This window comes from Urocitellus parryii, chromosome 1 (genome assembly GCF_045843805.1).
Source record: "Urocitellus parryii isolate mUroPar1 chromosome 1, mUroPar1.hap1, whole genome shotgun sequence".
In the NCBI taxonomy this organism is placed as follows: Eukaryota; Metazoa; Chordata; class Mammalia; order Rodentia; family Sciuridae; genus Urocitellus; species Urocitellus parryii.
This window is the reverse complement of record NC_135531.1, coordinates 16,595,364-16,609,140: the sequence shown is the minus strand read 5'-3', so window position 1 is coordinate 16,609,140 and position 13,777 is coordinate 16,595,364. Positions and strand designations below refer to the sequence as shown.

The 13,777-nt window shown below is 37.3% G+C and overlaps 1 protein-coding gene across 1 annotated transcript in view; it reads left to right on the top strand.

Moving 5' to 3' along the window:
• C7 (complement C7) overlaps positions 1-13,777 on the top strand; it is a 51,247-nt gene that overhangs the window by 31,699 nt on the left and 5,771 nt on the right. Inside the window, exons 13-16 of the mRNA XM_026410240.2 lie at positions 2,064-2,151; positions 4,595-4,727; positions 9,682-9,873; positions 13,425-13,515. Coding sequence (XP_026266025.2) covers positions 2,064-2,151; positions 4,595-4,727; positions 9,682-9,873; positions 13,425-13,515 — 504 coding nt within the window. The remainder of the gene's footprint in view (positions 1-2,063; positions 2,152-4,594; positions 4,728-9,681; positions 9,874-13,424; positions 13,516-13,777) is intronic.

Genomic DNA, 13,777 nt, shown 5'->3' with positions numbered 1-13,777 from the left:
GACAATGTGATGGCTGCCAGCAAAAAATTTAGATATGAGGTGGTGATTCTTGTTAGTGATTACTTAGCTTCCTGGCACTGGACTTGGTGAAAGAGAGAAATGGCCCACTTGTGCTTGTGTGCTTCAGGTTTTCCTGACATTAGGGTTAACCCAGAGCTGGGAGCAGCCCAGCTGAGCAGATGTAAGTGGTAGCTTTGGCATCAGGCAGATTTGCCATCTACACACTACACTTGCTATGTGACCTTGGGCAAGTTACTTACACATCTCTAAAATTAGAATAATAGTAGTAGATAAATCTATAATAGGATGCTGTTAGAACTGAAGGAGATGAAGCATGTAAAGCTATCAGTATGCCTGGAACATAGTAAACATTCAATAAATATTGTATCACTTTTCAAAGATGCTACTCTTTCTTATTTAGCTATTCTTTGGGTTAAGCATAAAGCCAGATGTCTGAGATGGATATTTTGACTGATTAGCCTGGTGGTCACCTGACACTTAGTCTACATTTGCAAGATCATTGCAAATGCCATCTCAAAAGTGCTTAGACAACTAAGCCATTGTGCACTGGGTCAGAGATCCTTATGCCATATTCCACTATTTTTTTGCCATCTTTAGTAAATTCTTCTGATCAGGGAGTTAGAAGAAGGTTCTAGTAAGATAATTTGAAGGTCATTTGAATTAAAGAGACAAGGTTTTTGTGAAAGGATACCTCATTCCTAGGTCTTCATGCCTCGTAATCCAACAATAGCCGGTATCTCTTGACTGGGAAAGCTGGGAAGCATATGATTATGGTGGGAAGAGAATGTTGGCTTCAGAGTAGGTCCCTCAGGGAGGATGAAGGTCTGAGAGGAGGTCTCTGCCTGATGGATCTATTTCCCCTGGCTTTAGAGATAAAGCTGAAGGGAAGGGAACATCAAGTAAGTGAGGCGCTGAAGGAAACTTCACTCATCTTCATGTTCAGAGAAGTGTCCTCCTTCTCAGGCCTCGAAAGAAATCTTTGATCAATACTTCTCATTTCTGTGTTTCCTCAGAGTGCTACAAAAGGACAGGAGTTGAGCTAAGAAGGAGGCAGCACCCACAGGCTGTCTGTATTGCACAGATTTTATGTCTCTGCTGTGGTCTGTTGCCCTCAGAGGCTCTGTTGAAAACCTCTGTTTAATGATGAATGTCATCATTATCCTTATTACACCCTGCCCCTAGAGATAATCCTGGTTATGGTAAGTTGTCAGGACTGGCATTGGTGAGAACATAGTAGTGTCTTTGTTCCTCCATCTTCCTTTTAGGCTCAGAGTTCCGGCCTTAAATCTTCACAAAACTTGCTTTTGCCAAAGAATGTCCTGAGTTACATGGTTCATAAAACAACGTGGACACTGTGACCCCACTGTCCTTTATTTTCATTTAAGAGGAAGAAGGAGAATGATGGCGGGAGCCCCACTGACTGGACATGAATGAACTCAACCTTGGCATTTGTTAGTTTATAACCTTGGACAAGATTTTCAAGTGTTCTGTGCCTTTGTTATACTCCAGGTGTTACTGAATGAATGGAGCTAATGAAGGTGTATAAAGAAGCTGCTGTTGTGTCTGCCACATAGTAAATGCTCAATAAGAGAAGTTATTATAATTCTGTGTTACCTTTCCCTTGGGTTCACTAACTCTAATTATTATTTTCCAATACAGTATTAATTCTATGTTAAAGGAATTTTAGAACCCAAGGGTAGGAGAAAAATAAGGTCATTTCACAGGTGACCTCTAGAAATCCTGTAAAGTAGGTGTGTGGTCCAAAGACTTTTATTTATTTCTGCTTCTTTTTTTTCATACAGCAAATCATGAGGTTATTTAAATCACTGTTTTTTGTTAAACTGAGCTAATGTTTGAATTTACACTGTACGATGTGATCAGATGTTTGGTTCCGAGAATGACAAAAACATCACATGAACATACTTGGACTTTCTACTTACAAACCTTCAGATATAAAGGAAAAATTCAATATAGTGCAAAATATTCATTAAGCTCTGGAAGTCAATCACATTAATCCCTTTTTGTTTCTTTTTTTCTTTCAGATTGCTTGAACCACATTGCTTTCCTGTATCTTTAGTTCCTAAAGAATTCTGTCCATCACCTCCTGCCTTAAAAGATGGATTTGTTCAAGTTGGTTATGAAAGATACTTTTTTCCTTTATAATATTCCAAGTTCTACTTTTCTACAGGGCCATAATTTATGTCCTTATTCCATGGTGAAATAGTGCTCAAAATATCTGATATATCCATTTTAGTTTTAGTGGTGAAGGTTTTAGATTGTGGCTTTTCTTCTTTGAACCAAGATGATTCAGACTGCAGAAAGCAGTACACACACTTAGGGTGGTGTGGGAAATCAACACTGCCACCCCCTGAATTTGAAACATAATTATGCCAGAGGGCTACTCCATATTGCCACTCTGATATTAAGAATCTATAAGCCTGTTCTCCAACTTTCAGAACTTTTATTATTCTTTCCACTGAGAAATTTTTTTTTTTAAATATTGGGCTTGGGGCTGGGGTTGTGGTTCAGTGGTAGAGCGCTTGCCTAGCATGTGTGAGGCCCTAGGTTTGAATCTCAGCACCACATATAAATACAAATACAGAAAAAAAACAGGAAATGAGAAAATTCATGTAAAGGCATTAAAAAATGTGAGATCTGGATGAAATATTAGTTTTTTTTTTGTGGTAGTGGGGATCGAACCCAGAACTTTGTGCATGCTAGGCATGCATTCTGCTCCTGAGCTACATTTCTAGCCCACAAAGTGTTAGGTTTATTTCAGGAGTAAGATATTTAGCTAGTGTCTGGTGAGATATGTATCATTTTAATTTGAGCAGTTTTCTTGTTCAGAAAGGAACACTAGTCATCTTGCATTTGTCATCCTAGGGATTTTACTTGGATTTAGAACCATATTAATTGATGCTGTTCTCAGTCTTTCTTATGATGAGACCTTGGCTCTGAATCCCAGTGGAGTCTCTTCATGACTCACGCAGGAGATATTGTTCATCAGGATGCTGTCAATACAACCAGCTTTGCTTTCTTCATGAAGGATTCCATTTTTCAAATTTTAGGCCCATGAGCTGGAGAGTTTCCTGAAGTTTCCCCCAATTTAGAGAGAGTGAGAATATTTACTCTCTTTTTTTTTAATGCCTTTATTACAATTCTTTTTTTAAACTCTTTTTTAACATTTATTTTTTAGTTGTAGGTGGACATAATACCTTTATTTTATTTTTATGTGGTGCTGAAGATCAAACCCAGTGCCTCATACGTGCTAGGCAAGCGCTCTACCACTGAGCCACAACCCCAGCCCTGAATTACAATTCTTAATACACATATGTACCACAATTTTTGTATCTCTATTTGTATATAAAGTATGTTGACACCCAATTTGAGTTTTCATATATGTACTTTGTATAATGATTTCCATCACCATCCATAGCATCTCTACTGCCCCCTTTTGTCTCCCTGTGGCCACCACAATCCTTGGAGTTCTTGAGTGAAACACTTTCAAAGGAGGCCAAGCAAACTCATATGCCTTAGAACCATGAAGATGTTGGCATCCCAAATTCCAGTGCATATAGTACCAAAGGAGCCGTGGTTTCCAAACATTGCTCTACAGACTGGCCACAAAGACTCTTCCAGAGAACTTAAAGATCAGGATTGCTGCTTGCCCCTGTCTGCCACCTTTTCTGATTTTATAGGGTAGACCCTATAAAAGAAGGAGGTACCAGGACATTTTGTTCTGATCCCTAAGGCAGAGCTGGTCTAGGTACCAGCTCCAAGCCCTCCTGTAGACAGTTTCTCCATCATTCTCCTGGATGGCAGAACCTGAGAGGGTAAGGGAAGAAACAAGGAAGGACCCCAAATGATCGTAATTATCTTCTCACAGGTTCACATATTAAATTCTTTGCTTCACCTCCTGGCATTTAGGCTTGCAAAACATCCTTGAATCTGACCCAACCACAGCAGTATTTCTGTACTTATAGGGTGGAGTAAGAAGTTGGGGTGGGAGAAGATCACCATTATGCTTTGCTTAAAAGTCATCAGTGAGAAAGTTAAACCTTCATGAAGATTCTGCTAGGGTTTAAACATTTGAGAAACAGAATCCTTCAGGAAGAAAGGATTCTGTGGACTTATGCTGTCATTTATTAGGTAGCATTGCCGAGGAATAGCCTGTAATACCTTACCATGAAGAGCTTATGGACAAAGACACTTCCAAAATCCAGTAACAAACTATCTTTTACTAAACATGTTAGGGAAAGAAGTTTCTTGAACAGTGTCCTCTCTAGTGATTTTAGTGAAATGCTTGGAACAGCACTTGGTATTTTGGGAGCAATCAATACTTTATAGAACATTGATGTTTATGGTTTTATTTCAATTAGTGATGGTACTAGTATAGTTGATTAGGATGATTCTGGGGAAAAGGCTTTAGAGACAATTTTCTAAATCAGTTATTTGAATGTAGGTTCTGATGATTAAAAGGGGCTATGATTTATAGACCAAATAAACAACAGAAACATATTGTTAATGCGACATAGACAAACTCTACCTCTCTCCATCTTTTATTTTTGTTTAGGGGGAAGGTACTGTGTTTCCTGTTGGGAAAAAGATACTCTACACTTGCAATGAAGGATACTCTCTTGTTGGAGACCCTGTTGCCAGATGTGGAGAAGATTTACAGTGGCTTGTAGGGGAAATGTATTGTCAGAGTAAGTGACCCAGATTGTAGTATATAACTCAAGATGAGAGAATAATGTGGGAGAAAATGAATCAAGATAAATAACTACTCACCATATGCCCTATGTCTTGAAATCCTTTTCTTGAAAGGTTATATGATCCTGTTCAATTTTCATAAGTAACTTGACTAAGCCCTCAGCCATCTCCAGCTGGAAATGATCCTGTTCAGTGGGGTCAATTTTATTGCAATTTTGAAATTTCTGATATAAATTAGAATTATGAGAGCTTTCAGGCTAAGATCATCAGTACATTTTTTAGAGTACAGTTACTATCAGTCTATTTCTTTACATGCTTTGGACCCTATTCTGTTCAGATACAGGCATGTGAATAAAAACATCTGCATATTGTACCCTTCTATTTCTACCCTTGGGCTCTTATTCAGCTAGGGCCAAAGAGGAGGTGTTTGTTCAGCAGATGGATAGACAGAGTTGTAGGGACGCCTTTTTCTGAATTAGTTGTGGTATTCTCTGTGAAGAAAGCCCTAGTGCACACATGTATATTTACTATTTGGAAGTGTACCCTTTAGTGGAATTTCTGAATCAATGGAAAAGAATACACTGGGTAAACATGTATTAAACCTGAGATTTAGTTGATGCTGTTAGGCTTTCAAGCACTTGTACCGATATACATTTCTACCAGAGTCTGAGGAATTATATCTGTACTTTTCTTTGTTTTCCATTTTCTTTCTGTTTCATCATAAATATTTTCCATTGATTTATCTTTCAGTTTATTAATTCTCCGTGTAATTGTGTATAATTTACTTTTTGGAATTCTGTTTAATTATTAATTTCATTTTTCAATTCTGATGTAACATTTTTCTAGTTTTTGAACTTTCAAATTCTTTGCTAAAATTCTTCATCCTGCCATTTAGTTTTTTTTCAAAGAACCAGCTTTTAGTTTTGTCAATTTTTTCAATTGTTTCTTTTGTTTCAATTTCATTAATTTCAGCTCTGATTTTAATTATTTCTTGCCTTCTACTTCTTTTGCTGTTGTTTTGCTCTTCTTTTTCTAGGATTTTGAGATGAAGTATGAGATCATTTATTTGTTGGTTTTTTCTTTTTTTGAGGAATGAACTCCAAGCAATGAATTTTCCTCTTAGAACTGCTTTCAATGTGTCCCATAGATTCCGATATGTTGTGTCTGTGTTTTCATTTAGCTCTAGGAATTTTTTAATTTCCTCCTTGATGTCTTCTAAAACCCATTGATCACTCAGCAACCTATTGTTCATTCTCCAGGTGATGCTTGATTTTTCCTTTCTTCTTTTATCATTGATTTTCAGTTTCATTCCATTATGATCAGACAAGATGCATGGTATTATCTCTACCTCTTTGTATTGTCTAAGAGTTGCCCTGTGACATAGTATATGGTCTATTTTTGAGAAGGTTCCATGTGCTGCTGAGAAAAAAGTGTAGCAACTTGATGTTGGGTGGTATAGTCTATATATGTCAATTAAGTCTAGGTTGTTAATTGTGTTATTGAGTTCTATAGTTTCCTTATTTAACTTTTGTTTGGAAGATCTGTCCAGTGGTGAGAGAGGTGTGTTGAAGTCTCCCATGATTATTGTATGTTGGTCTATTAGACTCTTGAACTTGAGAAGAATTTGCTTGATAAACACGGCTGCACCATTATTTGGGGCATATATATTTATGATTGTTATGTCTTGTTGGTGTATGGTTCCCTTGAGCAGTATGAAGTGTCCTTCTTTATCCCTTTTGATTAGCTTTGGCTTGAAATCTATTTTATTAGATATGAGTATGGACACTCCTGCTTGTTTCCGTGGTCCATATGAGTGATATGATTTTTCCCAACCTTTCACCTTCAGTCTATGTACATCTTTTCCTATCAAATGCGTCTCCTGTAGACAGCATATTGTTGGGTCTTGTTTTGTGATCCATTCTACTAGCCTGTGTCTCTTAATTGGTGAGTTTAAGCCATTAACATTTAGGGTTATTATTGAGATATGGTTTGTTCTTCTATCCATATTTGTTTATTGATGTTACTATACCTGATTTGTTATCCTCTTTGACTACTTTCCCCCCTTTACTGTCCTACCTCCCATTGTTGGTTATCAATGTTATTTTCCATTTCCTCTTCCTGTAATGTTTTGCCAAGGATTTTTTGAAGAGATGGTTTTCTAGCTGCGAATTCTTTTAACTTTTGTTTATCGTGGAAGGTTTTCATTTCATCTTCTAATCTGAAGCTTAATTTCGCCGGATACACGATTCTTGGTTGGAATCCATTTTCTTTCAGTGTTTGAAATATGTTATTCCAGGATCTTCTAGCTTTCAGAGTCTGTGTTGAGAGATCAGCTGTTATCCTGATTGGTTTACCCCTAAATGTAATCTGCTTTCTTTCTCTTGCAGCTTTTAAAATTGTCTCCTTATTCTGTATGTTGGACATCTTCATTATAATGTGTCTAGGTGTGGATCTCTTATGATTTTGCACATTCGGCGTCCTGTAGGCTTCTAGGATTTGGGATTCTGTCTCATTCTTCAATTCTGGGAAGTTTTCTCGTATTATTTCACTGAATAGACTGTTTATTCCTTTGGAATGGAGCTCTGTGCCTTCCTGTATCCCAATGACTCTTAAATTTGGTCTTTTGATATTGTCCCATAATTCTTGGATGTTCTGCTCATGGTTTCTTAGCAGACTTGCTGAGCTGTCTATGTTCTTTTCCAGTTGAAATACTTTGTCTTCATTGTCTGATGTTCTCTCTTCTAAGTGATCTACTCTGCTGGTAGTATTCTCAATTGAGTTTTTAAGTTGGTTTATTGTTTCCTGCATTTCTAGAATTTCTATTTGTTTGTTTTTTATTACCTCTATCTCCCTGTGAAATTGATCTTTTACTTCCTGGATTTGTTTGTCAATGTGATCTTTCATTGTCTGATTTTGCTGTCTCATGTCTTCCTTGAGACTCCAGATCATCTGAAGCATATATATTCTGAACTCTTTATCTGATATTCCATCTGTTGCAGCTATTACCTCTTCTAAAGTTGAGTTGACCTGCATTGCTTGTGGTCCTTTCTTTCCTTGTCTTTTCATACTGCTCGCGTTTCTTTCTGCTTGGTGCCACTGTTGTGTTTTTGAAATTTACCCCCTATTTATTTATGTTGCTCTTGTATAGTTGAAAAGTCTCCCTTGCAGGTGCGGGCGGCGGCTGTGCCCCTACTCCAATTGGGGTGACGTGTCTACCACGCTGGCGTCTCTCTGGGCCTGTTCTGGGAGTGGAAGGCGGCTCAGCTCTGTCCCTATTCCAATTGGGGTGTCGTGACTACCATGCTGGCAGGTCGCTGGGCCTGTTCCGGGCGTGGGCAGTGGGCTTGGCTGGTGGGATTCCACCTATGGCAGTCCCTAACCTCCCTGCTTGCTAATTAATGGCTTCTCTGAGGCGCCACGCCTTCTGTAGCTGCGGGGCAGGCCGCGCGAATCAGTTGGCCTGGATCTCTGGGGTCCTGCTGCTGGCTGTTTTGATGTTGCAAGCTGTTGGAGAGTGGTGGTGTATCCTTCAGCTTTCCCGGATGGTGGCCGCTGACTGCCTGGATGGAGTGTCCGCTGTGGGGGATGGGACGGGACTGTACTGCTTCCTTCCCCTTCTGAAATCCCATACTCGGCCCAAGGGTCCGTGTGGGCTTGGCTGGCGGGATTCCACCTAATGGCAGTCCCTAACCTCCCTGCTTGCTAATTAATGGCTTCACTGAGGCGCCACGCCTTCTGTAGCCGCAGGGCAGGCCGCGCGAATCTTTTTTTCAACATATTAATTACAGTTATTTTAAGACCTGTATCTGCTAATTTTATTATCTATATCTCCATGGGTTTGTTTCTATTGTCTTTTTGTTGTTGTTGTTGTATTTTGGTCGATTTTTGTTGTTTCAAATATTTCATTACCTTTGCTTTGATAGCTGTTTGAGTCTCTCAGAAGTATTTATTCTTTTAATTTTATATAGCCTTCATATTTGTCTTGATAGAAGAAGGACTGTGAAGCCAGCAAATATATCATGCCAAAATAAATCTAATGCCAGATTATTAGCTTCTTGAAAATCTGATATGTGACTTATATTTTGCTGCCTTTTCATAAATATTTAGCATATTTGGCAAAATGCAGGTGCTCAATAAATGCCATTTTTGAATAAATAAGTGGGTTTTCTGATGAAAATAGTGCTGAAGCGGAGCAGTATTTTATAGAATATTGTCTAAAATCCTTTAGGGAGATTGCTAAAATTTTTTAAAATCATGATTGCTGACCTGCTTTCTGTAACTATGCATATTTCTCATTATTCTCTGTTTTTTTTTTTTTAAAGTAGAAGAGTTGAGCCAGTGATATAATTGAGTAAGGAAGAACAGGAATGAGAAACCAAAAAACACTGAATACTTTTATGGTTGTCAGATTAAGGTGATGCTTTACAATTTTTTTAATCTAATACTATGTTTATTAAAATTATTTTTAGTTGTAGATGGACATAACAATTTTATTTTTTATTTATTATGTGGTGCTGAGGAACGAACTCAGTACGATGCTTTACAATTTTTAGGTAGTAATATGTCTAATTAGAACTGATGTATATGACTCTTAGGAAAATTCTGGAGGGACATCACCATACTAGAGAGTTAATGTCAGCTGTGAAAAGTCTGGTTTTTGCAGCAGACTGTGCTTGAAGACTATTTGTAGACTAATTCGTTTCAAGTTGTTCCACTGCTGTGAGGGCAGGGTGAAAAGATGATGGATGTTTTGGTCTTCTGTCATTCACTGGTCAGTTACATGGCAGGCACCATGGAGCAAGACTTTCAGAGCATAGTAACAATGAGCTCACTTCTCCCTCTTTGTCCTCTTATGTGAAAAAGCAGAGCATCATCACCTTTTAAGACTGTTTTTAAAAAGATGGTTTAGGAAAGCAATCACCCCAGTATGCTGGTCTCTTTTATCTTTAGAGATTGCCTGTGTCCTACCGGAACTGATGAATGGCATACAGAGTCAACCCCACAAACCGTTCTACTCAGTGGGCGAGAAGGTGACTCTCTCCTGTTCAGGTGGCATGTCCTTAGAAGGTCCTTCGGCGTTTCTCTGTAGCTCCAGCCTCAAGTGGAGTCCTGAGATGAAGAATGTCCAGTGTGTGCAAAAAGGTGTGTAGTTTCTGTGTCAAGATGAGTGGGGGTCCTTGTGGAGACCTTCCTGCTTCTGTACCTCCATCACTGTGAGTTGTTCCCTTCCTGTTGCCCACTAGGAGAGGGAAGTCAGTTTGTAGACTGTGTAATAGTTATTCAGATGGCACACACGGACTTAGGAAATGCAAGGGCAAGCAAGGATAGCCCTGGAGATCCTAAAACATTTAACTTACATCCTCCATCTGAAGGATTAACTTTACAGCCATTAAGGTGCCAAGAAAATGAAAGATTTTTGAAAAGCTAATATTTGGTTTCCTTCTGATTTTTGTCCTGTACTTTTTATTAAGTACAGATTTTAAGTACTAATTTATATAAAATTCTGTATATTTCATTTCTGGGCACTCAGAGAGTTTATTGGCATTATTGAAATTGAAAATTTAAAAATATTTACATCTAACTCGGTAACACAACCGTGATTGAAGTAAAAATATTGTGGTTTGTGAAGTCGTCCTTAATAGTGGAAATTTAAAAAATCAGTATTTTGAATGCTGGGCAAATTAAAATGTTCTTTTGAGAACCTAAGGTAGAAAAGGATTTAGAAGCAAACTATTTTTTAAGAGATATTTCAGATGAAATGGATTTATTTTAAAAGATTTTCTCTCTCTTCTTTGTTTGCATTGTAATAAATAGAAATATATTTTTTAACAATTCAAAACAGGAAAGAGGGTCAACTCACTTGAATGCTGTTTTATAATGCATCATTCTTGAATGTATGACTTTTAATTTAATGCTGAAATTTTCTTTTTGGGGGGGTCCGTTTTATTTTTTTGTTTTATTTTCTATTAATTCATTTTCATTATACATAATATTGGAGTTTATTTTGGCATAATTCCACAAGCATGGAATATTGCTCCAATTCAGTTTCTGTTACTTTCCCTCCTCCCTTCCCCATTGACTTTCCTCTACTACTCTTTCTTCTATTTATTTATAGTGTTTTAAAATTAGTACATTGTGGATACATGTAATAGTGAAATTCACTGTGGTATATTTATATGTGTACATAGGAAAGCTTGGTCACTTTCATTCCACCATTCCTCTCTTTTCCTGTCCCTTCTTTCTCCCCTTAATTCCCTTTCTACTCTACTGACCTCTTTTCTATTTGCATGGATTCATACCCACTCTTTTTCTTTCTTTTTCCATTATTTTTTCAATTTTTGTTTTTTAGTGAGAAGTACTAGATTCCATAAGTGATAGTGTAGGATGAATTAGGTGCTTGTAACCAAAAAGAGAGCACAAGCTGCCGCAGGGAGTGCTCTGCTCTGAATGGTGGGAATGGGCTATAATGATGGACAGGCGATGGACAGGAGGATGGGAACAGAACAGGTCCAATGGAGTGCCCTCCATGCCAATCTGATGTGCTCTTTAGCTATCAGAGCCCCACATTAGAGGATGATTGCTTTGTTTTCTACACACACTGAGGCATACATATGAGTTCATTTGGGATATGTAAAGCAATGCACCTGTAGCCATAATTCTAAAATGAAAGAGAACAATATATAGTTGATGAGGTTGCAGTTTTGTTTCAAGGAGGTTATATATTTGCAATTCTGAAGTGTATGCTTCAGTCATTTCATAGCACAATTTAGCACAATTTAGTATGAATTTTCTCCCACTCAAGAGAAAATTCTATTAAATTTGATTTTAATTAAGGATGTTTTTCAGACCTGTATGTTTTTCTGAAACTATTCTTAAAATAAGCCTATAACAAACAAAAAACCAAAAAATCCCAGGTTTGTCATCCTCTGAAGTTGGTATTTTAAAATATCAACTAAAAATAAGTAAAATCAGCTGTTTCAGTAGTCTTGTTTATTGTGGCAAAACATGCATAAGGCCTAACCATTTAGTATTTTTAAAATGTGTAGACCAGTAGCATTAAATACATTCCCACTGTAATACAATCATCACCACTCTCCATCTCCAGTATCTTTACATCTTCCTTCAGCTGAAACTCTGTATCCATGGAACAATAACTCCCATATCCCCATTCCCATTGAGGATATCTTGATGTGAGCAAAGGCACATACTCTAGATGTGCTTTAAGAGTATTTATAGGGTAGCCAAGCTATGATGATAAAGTTATGTTCTTCTTAAATGCAATAGTCTTTGGTCTTGGTGATCTATCAGTGACTTTTTTTTTTAACAAAAAAATTATAAAAACTTTTGGCAATCACATGATTATCTAAAATTTCAAAATTTATTCTAAAATAAATTTCTGGTCAAATGCAGAGCTAATTCCCATGGCTTTATCATGAACTTTAGTTCTGGTATATCTCTAGTGAGATTTCTCAGCCTCAGTGCCATTGTGCTTTGAGGCCTGGTGATTCTCTGTTGTGGAAGCCTGTTCTGTGTTCTGTGCTGTTTAGCAGCATCCATGGTCTCTACCCACCAGATGCCAATAGCATCTCCTCCTCAGTATGACAATAAAAAATGCCTTAGACATTGTCAAATGTGCCTCTGGAACAAAACCTTCCCTGGTTGAAAGGCACAGATCCAGAAAACATCATTTTAAAAAACATTTTTTTGAGGGGGAATAATTTTAGATTTCAAAAAGGTTGCAAATACAATTTCTACATACCATTTTCTTATCTTTCTTTTTTACGTCACTTGAAATAACAGTTGATTAAAAGTAAAAAATTAGTATTAGTACAATACTGTTGATTAAATTACACACATTATTCATATATAACTAATTTTCCTCTAATGTCTTTTTATGTTCTAGGATCCAATTCAGGACACTACATTGCACTTAGGATAATACCATTTAGAACTGAAGTGTTTAGAGAATGAGTACTTGTAATTGAGATTTCTGATCCTGGTGGGCATGCTTCATATTATTACCATTTTTCCAAATTTATGAATTGTTCACAAGATTGTACTATCATGTCTAAATCTTAAAATTTTCAAAAAGAAATATTCCATTGTTTTTGTATTCATAAAGGCATGATTTTCTGATAAACTATCTTTAAGATTTGTAAAATGAGTATCTAGTTTTATGAGCAAAAGTACATTCCATTGACTTCCATTGCTGATAGGAAGTGGGAAAATCAGGTTGTTTTGGATGATTTACATTGCAATTGGCTATAGCCAAGGTGATGGCAGTCAGTGTAGGCTCTTGTAAACTGGACCAAGGTATCATTCTGTCAAAATCAGAATGATAGTTTACTATCAGTTTCTAGAAGATAAAAGAGAATCTTATTTAATGTAACTACCGCCAAACATTCACTCACTGTTGTTAGGAAGGATTAAATATCACAATGTATTAAAAAGTGCATGACCAAGTGTAAATGCTCAAGAAACGGTAGCGATTATCACCAATGTAATTATTTGTAGAGCATTCCCCTTGAAAAATGCTCTATAGTTTTATTATTAATGTTTACCATAGAACCCCTTTGCAGCTGAGAATAGTACAGACTCTAGTTCAACAACAACAATAATAAAAAAACCTTGCTTACTATGAAGATGCTCTTCTTCCCTGATAATTTCATCTCCCTTACGTTTTTTTCTTTCAGACACCCCTTTAACACAGGCAGTGCCTAAATGTCAGCGCTGGGAGAAACTGCAGAATTCAAGATGTGTTTGTAAAATGCCCTATGAATGTGGGTAAGCTCTGTCCTTCTGTTTTATTTTATCCAAGACAAATGAGGTGATCTCTTAGGTGTTAGTGTCTGTGTATTGAAGGTGCAGTTTACTAAGGGTTAAGGATGTTTGTGTTTGTTTGCATTTTAATCCGGTCCTCTGCTGCCTGGTACTCACCAGGGTCACCAGACTGACAGCTATGGTGTTAAGCAGTTTTCTAATCTGGCTAGTTGAGAAAGGCTGAAGGACTATTTGAGCATGGCTTGCTCTATACATAGAATCGAGC